Consider the following 12982-nt stretch of genomic DNA (forward strand, 5'->3'; position numbering starts at 1 on the left):
ATTGTGATCTGAACGCCATACCGGTTTCAGGCCATTTGCCAATATGTTGCCCAGCTCTACCCCTGACGGCACCCAATCTCCTCTGTCTTGGGAGTCACTGAAGCAGCGTGGTTTCCTGCATGCAACCTAAGGTTTTGGACCTTCCACGGGAAAGAGCTCTGCTGAAGTGGCTCCCCTACTGCAGACCTAATAGAAGGAGGAGACCTAGGCAGTGGTTGGAGTTAATTCAAAAGGGAGGGGACTACAGGGCAGAGTGGGGGAACCTGTGTCACCCTCCCAGAGGTTGCTGGACCCCAGCTCCCCTCCACCCCAGCCAGCATGGCCAACAGTCACAGAGAGCAGTATCTGGAGGGCACAGGCTAAAGGGAGCACCTGCAGGATGCCTCTAGCACACCATGCAGCAACTATTCCTAGATTGCTTAGTTTCATTAAGCTATTGCAGAGCTGTGATGACCACACACAATGCGAAGTAGCCTGGGCTCTTACCATATCCACCAGGGCCACGTAGAGGAACATGCCGGCGGTGACTGCGAAGATCCACAGGGTGATGTTATTGGCATACTGTCCCACAGCTGTCCCTATTAGCATTCCTACGTAAGCCATCATGGCTGAGAGGAGGTTGTAAACAATGGCCTGTTTCACAGTCATGCCTGCTTTCAGAAGCACAGCAAAGTCCCCTAAACAGAAAGAGAGACAGAATGGCAATGTGATCACAAAAAAGTTCAGGGAATCTTTGCTTAAAGAAATGCAAAAGTGTAATATTGATGCCTGCTGTACAGGCAAAACAGTTGGATGAAAAACAAGCGGGTACAAGCTACTGGCGTTCTTCTGGTTTTTTTAAAATTCCGTTTTATTTCAAAGGGGCAAAGCTGGCCGTCATCCTTTTAAGTCTGCGACATGATCAATTCATTTCCCCCCTCTTGCAATCCTGTAAGCCCTTGGAGTGAGAATGGAATAGAGCGCAGAGCCTTAATAAAGCAGTCAGGGTGGAAGTGCTCACTGGCAGTGGGGAAGAAAAGCAGCCAGAGAGAACATAGAAACTTTGAAATGAGATAATGAGCTCAGCTGTCCCTGAAGCACATGGTTGGGCAGGAGTCTCCCATGCTCCGGGTCATTCTAAGCGAGCAGAGGGAAACAGGTGTCTCTACAAGGGATGGGCTCAGCTAACATGAATTGATAAGAGGATACAGTCATACCTTGGATGGTGAATGGAATCCATTCCAGAAGTCTGTTCGACTTCCAAATTGCAGCTTCTGATTGGCTGCAGGAAGCTCCTGCAGCCAATCGGAAGCCCCGTTGGATGGTGGGCTTCCAAAAGAACGTTTGAAAACCGGAACAGTCACTTCTGGGTTTCGATCGTTCGGGAGCCAAAACGTTTGAGAAGTAGGCTGTTCAAAAACCAAGGTATGACTGCATAGTGTTTTTAAGCTGTAATGAAACAAATGCTCAAGTTTCATTTAACAGGCATCATCAATCCCCCAAATTCAGCAGACTGCCGGCCACAGGCCTCTGAACATGCTTGCATCCACATCAATGACAACATGTTTCCACATCATAAGCAACCACCCATGGCCTGGTTCAGGTGGCATCCTATGAACTGCCAAAATTCAGAAGCCTCCAGGTTCCTGTAGCAACATCTATCTGCAAGACTGGCCCCTATAGGTACTTGCTAAAAGACCTCTTTCCAATGAGCTCTCTTAGCACGACTTGCTCACTCACTAACTCACTCACTCACACTCTAGCAGTGCTTTGCTTCTCCCAGGACCAAATCAAAGAAGCCAGGGGAAGTGAGCGAGAGAATGGGAGTTCTGAGAAGACTGCAAAAGTGGATCTTGCCTGCAGATTTCTGACAGCTACTACTAGTCACCCGGAGACCTCTGAGCATGCAATGGTTGGTTCATAGGGCCTATGTGTGATTTTTACTTTTCTATTCCAGACCTTTCTATGATAATTCTCTAGAAGACACACAAGTTGCAGAACCTTAAATAATATGCGCCTGGAAAGCTCATTGGTTTGAGCATGGTGCTGATAACCCCAAGACTCGCAGGTTCGATTCCCATGTAAGAGAGCTGCGTATTCCTGTGTTGCAGGGGGTTGGACTAGATGATCCTGTGTGGCCCCAAATGTTGGTGGGAAGCGCACAGCACCCCCCTTCCCCTCCCAGGGAGAACTACATAAACAAATGCAGCTGTGTCAGCTATTGCTGCATCACCAGATATACCCTGCGTATTTTTGGCCACGAAAACAATCAAATCTTTTAATATGAAAAAAATTCTTCAATCACAGAAGCATGCACAGCTGACATCAGATTAACTGATTACCCAATTCATGGGGAAGCTCATGACAAAATACTGCTATGGATGTGCTAATTCCTCCGGTCAAGCCAGCACTGAAAGCTGCTCCTGAGGGGGCAAGAGGGAAACACAAAACAAAATGCAACAAAGGAACAAGTTATTTTCAGATTGGTTATTTTCAAGCAAATCCATCTGCAGAGACAATAAATGAGAGCTTTCTTTGTTCCGAGATTTTGTAACGTTAATCACAGGAGCTGTGTTTTGAATATCTGTTCTTAAATGTTCTGTCCTATGTTTAAAGAAAGGAACTGTGCTGTCTTTGGAATCTGGGAAAATATGAACAGATGAGAACGCCCAGGAGGCTACGGTCGGCTCTTTGACCCTTTCCTCCCGCACCTGAAATCCAGGCTTAAAAGCCAGCTCCTATCTTACAGAGCAATCCCATGTGCTGTCTGCTCAAAACTCAGTCCCACTTGGTTGTGGATGTAACTGGAGGTAACTGGAGCCTAGGATTGCAGGCTTAGTGACTTCTCTGTGGCACCAAACCAAAAGCAACGTTCTCTTTCGGTGTGTCAGACCAAGAGAGCATCGAACACGATAAAAACAAAGACACACGACAGGAGTGAGACCTTGGTCAGCTTGCAAAACCTGCAGTAGCTACCGATCTGCTACTGGAGCCAAGTTCAAGCTGCTCCTATTAGTACATAAAACCCTTAGCAACCTGGCAACCGCTTACCTGCGAGATTGCTTTACCCCAATATGCTGACTTGACTGCTTCCATCTGCAGAACCGGCACTGCTACAGATGCCATATAATACTCGTTCTGCATTTATAAGAAATCAATCATTTGAGTCTTTTGCAGCTCCCTGTCTGCTGATACCGGGCAGGTTGCCCTCACTGTGCTCTTTTGGGCACCTTGCTAACATCTGTTTAGAAAAGCCTACCCAGATATGTAGAATGTTGATGACCTTTATCCTTTGTTGCTAATTCTAAGGGTTTTTAAAAAACTGTTTTGAATAGTTGTGTTTATCTGTTTTTACCAATCATTTTGATCCCCTCCCCGCCCTTTATAAAATCACTTTAAAAAAAAAATCAAACATAAAACAATAAAATAAAACAAATAGTGCACTCAAAATGCTAGGAATGGCAGCTGAAAGCAGAATGCCTCTCTTGACAATTTAATCATCTCCATGTGGGATCTATAGCAAGGAAGATTAAGAAGATATAACATGTTTTTCAACTTGTCTGAGATATCAGATTGGGGTGGCTAAGGCTGACCACCTAAATAGCCAGTGGGTTTGGTTGCCTATCACAGGTAAGAATCACAGGGCTGGGTTTGCAAATTGAAAGAGAACTGGGCTGGGTTTGTTTCGTTTCTTTTCAGATCAAATGATTAGAACAGGTGCCTGTAGGGGGGCTGCTAACACACTGCTACTTCTGTAAGCTTGTTTTCAAGTAGTCTTTAAGGCTCCTGTCCCTTTGACTCACAAGGGACTGATACGGCCAGCAACACCACACAGCTAACTTCCTTGGAATGGCCTGCGCTGGGCCGGCTGAAATGCAAGCGCCTGTTCCATGCGAGATCTGACGAAATTTATGGAGGCCCCAGCTATGCGGTCAGTTGCTGGGGCTGGAAGAATCAGCAGGACCTCCTGACCTTCCACCAAGGGAGGTGCTTCCATTGGTAACAATTATCAGGAAGATTCCATCTTGCTCCCCGATAAAAATGCACACTACCCAACTCAGTGGTGGTGTTTCTTCCAACAAGCCCATGCCACTCTCAATAAACTAGGAGAAGCTCTCCTTCCTGCCAAGGCCGCTCCTGTTATTTTCCATGATGGTAGGTAACTGGTAGCTACAGGGTGGAAGGTGGTCTGCCATTTCCATCGGAAGTGAGCAAGATTTTATTCCACTGTGTTCCTGCTACACAAAGGAGCAGATAGCATGGAGTGGGCCTATCTACAGCAGGGTTTCCCAAATGTGGGTCTCCAGCTGTTTTTGGACTACAGTTCCCATCATCCCTGACCTGCTAGCTCATGATGGGAGTTGTAGTCCAAAAAAAAAACCCAGCTGGAGGCCCAAGTTTGGGAATCCCTGAACTACACCTGCTTTTTTCAAGCAGAACCTTCCCTCTTCCCAGCAGATCCCTTCTTCCCCCTTCCTCCTCAACAAAGACAAAGCCTGTTTCATTTCCGAATTTTCTGTAGAGAGCCTAGCTATTTTAGGCACTAGTTGTCAATACTATCATGCTACTGTATTTTATGCAGTCTAGCTGGCGGCAAAGAACACACCCCAAAGCACTTACCAATGGCCAGCCCATCGCTAAAATTGTGGATCCCGTCTCCCATTATTACCATCCAGGCTATGTTCGCTATTCCAGTGTCTTTCAGGTCTTTGCCGGACTGGCAGTGTCCATGAGAATGGTGGGAGTGTTTGTGGGACCAGATGTGGTTGTGCTTCCGAGCTACGATTTTATCCTCTCGGTGGTTGCTTTCGTATTCCACGTCGGGGCGATCGTTCTCCTGGACGCCATGGGATACATTGTTATGGGAGTGGAGCATACTGTTTTCCTCCTCTACGGACAGGAAGGTCTTTGGCAGGGAGTCAAGCTGGCCGTCCAGGTCAGTTAGTTCTGTTTCATTAAGTCGATCGTCGGATAAAACAGAGTCATCTGCTCCTGCATTGAAAGAGCCAGAGAAACACAGGGTCTTAATTAGGGGTGACAATGGGGCATCGATTAAGACAGAGATGCCGCCAATACTTACCCGCAGCACTTAGCATGCCCATCAGGTGCTAAATAGGTCCAGTTCCTATCTTTTAGCCTTTTGGCAGTGTACTTTTTGAAGATCAGCCCTGACAGCGACATGTAACAGCACAACAAGGGTAACCATGAATTGCAACTTACAGGTAGGCTTATTTTCGCCGAGAAACTGTGGCTAGCAATGTTTCTTGTGTGCTTGTGCACGCACACATGGACATGTATGAAAAGAGAACAGCTGCACAAATGAGATGATAAAACTCTTTTATATACTGAAGATAAACAATGCTAAAGTGTCCATGTACAAAGTGCCACCTGCCTATACATTTGTTTTCATTAAGAAGCTCAGGCGAATCCCTGAATGAAGGACCCTGAATGCTGCTGCTTCTGGCTGGGAAGAAGAGATATAGAGAGGAAGACCAACAGATCCATCCGCATGTCCTTCTCTAGCAACCTTGAGGGCTGCGGGTTTTGTCAGAACTGGGAGAGACACCAGCTGTGACTCATTGCTAACCTCTTTTTCTTTCTTTCCCACCCCATTCCTCCGCTGTTTTGATGAACTGGGGGGCTGGGGAGGTTCCTGCTGTGAATACCTGTGGGTAGCAATTCATACCACTCAAGGTGAGAGCCTAGACGGGCTACAGCAGCGTTTTTCAAATTTGGCCCTCCAGCTGTTGTTGGACTACAACTCCCATCATCCCTAGCTATGGCACACTGGTTGAGAACCAGTGAATCAGTTGATTGGGCAGCAAAAAAAATTTAAAAAAAAATTCTGAAGTGGGAAGAAAAAGGTTAAAGAACACTTCTTTCAAAATGGTACCCCTTACTGTGACGTAAAGGTAAAGGTAAAGGCACCACTGACCATTAGGTCCAGTCATGGCCGACTCTGGGGTTGTGGTGCTCATCTCACTTTATTGGCTGAGGGAGCTGGCGTACAGCTTCCGGGTCATGCGGCCAGCATGACTAAGCCACTTCTGGTGAACCAGAGCAGCGCACGGAAATGCCGTTTACCTTCCCGCCAGAGCGGTACCTATTTATCTACCTGCACTTTTGTGCTTTTGAACTGCTAGGTTGGCAGGAGCAGGGACCCAGCAACAGGAGCTCACCTGTCACGGGGGTTCGAACTGCCAACCTTCTGATCGGCAAGCCCTAGGCTCTGTGGTTTAACCCACAGCGCCACCCGCGTCCCCTACTGTGACGTACATCGCCTAAAATGAAGAAAGAATGCAAATCTATGCATATCTAATTGATTTAATTAATGGGCTGGAACTTGTAAGATTACTCAGCTAGTATTCCTTTATCAGGTGACAGCTCTAGTCATCAATTAAAGGAGATTTACTGACTAAGGTTGAGACGGAGAAGGAGGGAGAGACTAAGCCACGAGGCCGGATTAATGGTCGTACAACACAGTTGTCTCTGCAAAGGCTGCATGAGCAGACAGGCTGATAATGAATGGTATACCTGCTAGAGGCTTGAGCTGAAGCCAGTCAGCGTCCGGCCTGTTTAGCTTATGATCTGAAAGTTTCCTTCCAATTGGCGAATCATCGACCTTCTGTTTCTTCTTACACCACTTCTGTTTAGTCTGAAAAGAGGCGAAAGGAAGGGGGGAAGAAGGCACCTGGCAGTTAATGATTTACCTGCAACAACAGGGATGGCGATGAAGAAAGGCGAAAAGAACATGTGAAGAGCTGCAAGGCACAATGACCAACCAATGCTGCGGCCCCCTAAAAATATACGCCCCCGCACCACTGAGGATGTTAAAAAACAGTGGCTCAGCCACTGATTCGTCCAATGCATCTCATTTCTCAGAATCACGCAAATCTTGCAGCTACGGTGGTGCCTCACAAGACGAAATTAATTCGTTCCGCAAGTTTTTTAGTCTTGCGATTTTTTCGTCTTGCGAAGCACGGACTTTGGAAAAGCTTCAAAAATCACCAAAGTCTTCAAAAACCTCAAAAAAGGCTACCACACCGCGTGCTATGAGTTGCTCCTCGAAGTGAATGCACAGTTTTAAGAAAAAGGAAACAAGCTTGCAAGACAAAGGAAACAAACTTGCAAGACGTTTCCGTCTTGCAAAGCAAGCCCATAGGAAAATCCGTCTTGCGAAGCAACTCAAAAAACGAAAAACTCTTTCGTTTTGCGAGTTTTTTTGTCTTTCGAGGCATTCGTCTTGCGAGGTACCACTGTACATCCCTTGCAAAGATTCTTTGCCTACGTTTCCTTCCCCATGCAAAAAGGTGCTTCATTTTTTAAATCAGCCCAGTCCTTCCCCTCCTATGCAGCTCTGTGCATGTGGGGGGAAATTCCTGATTTTCTAGGGAAGCTTCTCCTCCTCGTCGCTGGATTTGCTGCTCCTGCACTGGGCAAACCACAACAGGAGTCTCCTTTCATAACAACACAAGGCTTGCATATTCAGGCACCCATGATAGCCAATGGATTTTTATTCCCTGGGTTCCCAGCACACAGGCTAATTGTGCTCCTGTGGGCAATGACCAAGCACAGTGTTTCCAGTGCCCCAGAAGCACCTCTGGCTGCAGGGGAGGGGAGAAGAGGGACTCAGGAGGTGGTCTGTAACAAGGGATGGTGAGCCTGTGTGCTCCTCCGGGTGCTGTTGGGACTCCAGCTCCCATCTTGTCCCAGCCAGCTTGGCCAATGGTCTGGCATGATGGGAGTTCAGCAACGTATCTGGGAAGACCATGGATTCCCCATCCCTGCTTACAGGGATCTTGAATTGTGAGCATGAGACAAGAAGATGAGTTGTGCCTTCTGTCTTGCGAAGGGTTTATTCTCCTGTTGTGTTTCTCACTGTACAGGACAGTCTCCTGCAACCTGGTGTTGAACGACTTCATCCCTGACCCTTAGGCAGACTGGTTGGGGATGATGGGTGTCGGGAGTCCCAACAATGTCAGAAGGTCACCAGGTTCAGGGAAGGCTATTATAGAAGAACTCTCACTGCCATTTCTCCAGTTTTCAATTGGGGATACTGAAAACTACACGATTCCCGTCCCTGCCCACCCAAAAGGCAGCAATAAGTATTTTTAGCTTGTACAGTTGTACCTCGGCTCCTGAACACCTTGGGAGTCGAACATTCAGGCTCCCGAACGATGGAAAACTGTGAGTGATTGTTCCGGTTTGCGAACTTTTTTTTGGAAGCCGAACATCCGATGGGGCTTCCGTTTGGCTGCAGGAGTTTCCTGCAGCCAATCAGAAGCCGTGCTTTGGGTTTCCGAACGTTTCAGAAGTCAAATGGACTTCTAAAAGCAATTTGTCAACTTCCGAGGTACGACTGTACTTGTATTGTCAAAAGAAGAACACTGAAAGGTTGAGTGAAAGTTTTTCAAGTTCTTTGCGCCCTGATCAAAACGCTCAGGTGCCCAAGCGGTTGGGATTTGCCCCAGTTTTAGTCAAATAAAAATTAATTAAAAGGCAAATGTTCAAAGGAAGACAAAAATGTAACACATATTCGTAACTTAGAAATCAGGTTAATTTCACTTAAACACACACACACACACCCTTCAGGGAATTGTACCACAGCAGCTTTCTCTCTCTCTTTCATTTAATAGGTCCTTCATCTTGTAAAAGACCAAACACATGTAAAGACAAATCAGCTTCGGCAGCTCCCTCCTATGTTGAACACACTCTCTGATCCCAAGAAGTTTGGGTTTATAGTAACAAGTCTGCTTGGGGAAGCTGCTCCTCTTTCGCAAGCCATCTTATGACCGCCTGAGCTTCTGACAGTCTAAATCCCAATCCCTTTACCCTCTGGGAGAACAAATCAAGCCTGTTCAACTTCTTGGGGCTGATGCCTTCACAACACCCTTGCACACAACTGCTTGCTGCTGCAGCTGCTTCTAAAGCTGGCAAATTCCTAGGACAGATCCACTTTGCCCTATAAGTTTCTAGGGGCGATAAAACTGCGAGGGGACCAGGCAATTAGCCTCTGGCAAGAACAAAAAACTAGACCGGGAGCCTGGGAGAACAGGGTGGAACCACAAATAGCTAAGCAGTAGGGTGGTTCTTTGGTAAAGAAGTGCTAGTGGAGGAGATGAATGAGACTCTTGAAAGAAATACAAAACAAGAGATTTACACAGGAAAGGAGCAGAGTGTTAATCTTCCCTTGCAGCAGAAACTTTACTCCTCAGGGATGTTTCACAGAGCAAGGGGTAGCCAACGTGGTGCCCTCAAGATGTTGCTGGGCTGTAGCATACTCGCCAGCTACCGGCCACGCAGGTTGGGGGGTGATGGGTTTGGGGACTCCTGGCCAAGTCAGGAGGGCACAGCATTGACTACCCCATCTTGAGGAGTGAGGCAGTCAAGCTGGAAAAACAAGTGAAATCAACAACCTAGACTTGCCCCACACCAAAGACAGTGATTCCATCAGTAATTGGGGGGGGGGAACCTTAGTAAAAGAGCAATATACCTTCCACGCAAAGTCATACCTTGGATCCCAAACACCTTGATACTCAGATGTTTTGGCCCCCGAACACCGCAAACCCGAAAGTGAATGTTCTGGTTTGCGAACATTCTTTGGAACCCGAACGTCCGACGGGGCTTCCGATTGGCTGCAGGAGCTTCCTGTAGCCAATCGGAAGCCGCGCTTTGGTTTCTGAACATTTTGGAAGTCAAACGGACTTCTGGAACGGAGTCCATTCGGCTTTCAAGGCACAACTGTCCTTGAGTGAGGTTGGAAAGCTTGCTCTATTTTTATAAAGGATGGAAAAATAATACTTGCTGCACATACTGTTGTTTGCTTGGGCATCGTTCCAGAAAGATGCATTAGTCTTATATATATATATTAAAAAAGCTTTAAAACAGATACTCATCACTCAAGTCATTTTCAAATGTTTCCAAACTTTCACAGGAAGAGCTTTTTGCATATTGCCAAGTTTGGATGTTAAAAATGCTGGATCCACAACCGTTCTGTTGAAGAGTATGGGATTTCTATGCCTAAAGTCACACATTCAACCTCCAGCGCCTCCACTTTAAAGAAACCCAGGTCAGAGGGTCTGTATTTCATAACTCAGAAAGCAGCTGCCAGTCAGGGCCAACGATAACTGGATTAGATGGGTCAGTGGTGTGATTCAGTGTCACACATACAGCAACCGGTCTGTTTGGTTGCTAACATTAGAACCTAGCGTATATGGTCAATGGCAACAAAATCTTTCTTGGGTTCTGCTGGCTGTTTAAACCTGGATACCTGCCAGAATTAAATTTTATTGGCTAGCCTAGGTCAGCAGGCAATTTTGCACACTTTGCTTCGTTTTTAAGAGTTCAGACCTACTCTTCCCCACATCTTCATTGCACACGAGCACGGAAGAGATGTCAAAACATACCCTTTGTTTGTTGTAGTGCTTGAACATTCGTATGCAGTGCTCGATGATGAACAGGAGGTAAATTCCGCCCAGGGCCACCAGCCCTTTCAGCACAGCATCATACTCTTCTAGGAAGCTCTGGACCGCTCCTCCGCTGCCGTGGGAATGGCCATGGAGATGCTGGTGCTCGTGGTTCTCGTGGCTGTGGTTGTGCACCCCTTGCGACTAAGGGCGGGTAAGAGAAAGACATGCGGTGAGCAGCCTCCAAAGTAAAAAGCCCTTTACAACCGGAAAAGAAACGTCAGGTTTCTCTTTCCCTCTCGCACACAGAGTGCTCTGATCTAGATCAGCCTGAGGGTCCAAAGGCCTGGAAACGATGCCTTATGAGGAACGGCTAAGGGAGCTGGGCATGTTTAGCCTGGAGAAGAGGAGGTTAAGGGGTGATATGATAGCCATGTTCAAATACATAAAAGGATGTCACACAGAGGAGGGAGAAAGGTTGTTTTCTGCTGCTCCAGAGAAGCGGACACGGAGCAATGGTTCCAAACTACAAGAAAGAAGACTCCACCTAAACATTAGGAAGAACTTCCTGACAGTAAGAGCTGTTCGACAGTGGATTTGCTGCCAAGGAGTGTGGTGGAGTCTCCTTCTTTGGAGGTCTTTAAGCAGAGGCTTGACAACCATATGTCAGGAGTGCTCTGATGGTGTTTCCTGCTTGGCAGGGGGTTGGACTCGATGGCCCTTGTGGTCTCTTCCAACTCTATGGATTCTATGATTCCATCTTGGAAGGGCCACCGGTCAGCGGCAGAGCATTCAGAGGGTCCCAGGTCCATTCCCAGGAATCTCCAGGTCGGGTAAGGGAAGATTCCCTGCCTGTAGTCAATACTGAGCTAGATGGACCAATGGTTTGACTCTGCGTAAGGCAGGTTCCTGGATGGTGCTGTGGGTTAAACCACAGAGCCTAGGACTTGCCGATCAGGTCGGCGGTTTGAATCCCCGCAATGGAGTGAGCTCCCGTTGCTCAGTCCCTGCTCCAGCCAACCTAGCAGTTCAAAAGCACGTCAAAGTGCAAGTAGATAAATAGGTACTGCTCCGGCGGGAAGGTAAACGGCGTTTCTGTGCGCTGCTCTGGTTCGCCAGAAGCGGCTCAGTCATGCTGGCCACATGACCCAGAAGCTGTACGCCAGCTCCCTCGGCCAGTAAAGCGAGATGAGCGCCGCAACCCCAGAGTCGGTCACGACTGGACCTAATGGTCGGGTCCCTTTACCTTTACCTTTAAGGCAGGTTCCTATTTCCCTATTTCCAGCCTCCCCCAACCAGAAGCTGTTGGACTACATTTCCCAGAATCCCTGACCATTGGCAATGCTGGTTGGGGCCGATGAGAAACTGCAGCAGCGTAACATCAAGCAGGCAGTGGGAAAGGCTGGTCTACTCTTGTTTTTATTCATTTCTTTTTGGAAAGCTGCCATCAGCAGACAAGTTAGCGGAGACAACACAAGTTAAATGTGTGGATGGTTCTGCAAGTGCTTAAGGAGCTTTCGATGGAAAGGGAAGACACACAAGAAGTGCAAGGGATGGGTTAGAACTCACATGTGGCAACAGATGAAGCAGCGCGTCTCCGCTCATTGTTCCTACAGCAAGAGCAACCAGGAAGGTGAGGAGAAATTTGAAGCACCCTTGGTTAATGATAGGAATCAAGATCACACCTAGCAAGGACAGCAGGCTAATGACTGTGATAGAAATGATGCCACAAATCCAGGCTGTGGAAGTGGAGAGGGGAGAAAAAACAGGAAAAAACATCAGGAAGCTTTTAAAGACATCAAAAGAACATTAAAAGTAATTGGTTACTGTTCAAAGGAAGGAAACTCTCTCTTAAGCAAAATGTGCCTACTATAAACTGAGATCTAAAATGCAAACCATCTTGATGCATTTTTCACCATCTGCACGACAGGATTTTGTTGTTGCCGTTATTATTTTTTAATCTGTATGATTTTGGTTACACGCATCGTAGAAGTAATCTCCGGGGTCAAACTGTAATCTTGTTATAATACTTAGTGCAAATTTAACTCTACCCGAAAAGCTTCATTAGGGCAAATCCTAGAATAAATGGGATACAGAACGCCAGGTTTCGCCGCCTACTTCAAACCCAGTGAAGACTGAAAATTCTGGGCACAGAACTGACACCACCTTTAATAGGGGACGCCTTATGGTGCAGCAAATGGCTGCATCCATTGCCTCCGTCTGTCACAATTCCTCCCAGCATTTTTCTCATTTTACCACAACAAACCCTCTCTGTCCCAACACAGCACGTGAGCCTTTCCTTGAGGACAAGCAACCCTTCTAGAATTTAAAATCTATAGCCGTAATTATCACAAAGCATGAACTAATTTGAAAGCTCCTCTTGCATGCTAGCTTCCCAGAACTCCCATTCACCCTGAAAACGGCAATGTGCACTTTATGAAGCTGACGGAAAAATGACACTTAAAACAGACCTTCAGAGGTAGCCAACCTTCTGTAAGCACCCTCTCCCCTCCTTGCACCCTCTCACACCAACCTCTCCAGAAACCAGGGGTTGCTGCAGATCGTTGTGTACTCGATGTCTCACATGGCTACCGTTG

General features: G+C 47.0%; 1 protein-coding gene across 6 annotated transcripts in view; it reads right to left on the reverse strand.

The window, feature by feature from the left end:
- The window catches only part of SLC39A10 (solute carrier family 39 member 10), a 57981-nt gene that overhangs the window by 3955 nt on the left and 41044 nt on the right, over positions 1–12982 (reverse strand). For all 6 annotated transcript variants that reach the window (XM_079977661.1, XM_079977663.1, XM_079977660.1 and 3 more), the window contains 6 exons: positions 11955–12124; positions 10386–10589; positions 6514–6634; positions 4600–4971; positions 2322–2402; positions 487–677 (listed from right to left, as the gene is read on the reverse strand). In XM_079977661.1, the coding sequence (XP_079833787.1) occupies positions 487–677; positions 2322–2402; positions 4600–4971; positions 6514–6634; positions 10386–10589; positions 11955–12124 (1139 nt within the window). The remainder of the gene's footprint in view (positions 1–486; positions 678–2321; positions 2403–4599; positions 4972–6513; positions 6635–10385; positions 10590–11954; positions 12125–12982) is intronic.

The sequence above is a fragment of the Podarcis cretensis genome (genome assembly GCF_951804945.1).
Source record: "Podarcis cretensis genome assembly, chromosome: 1".
Classification (NCBI taxonomy): domain Eukaryota; kingdom Metazoa; phylum Chordata; class Lepidosauria; order Squamata; family Lacertidae; genus Podarcis; species Podarcis cretensis.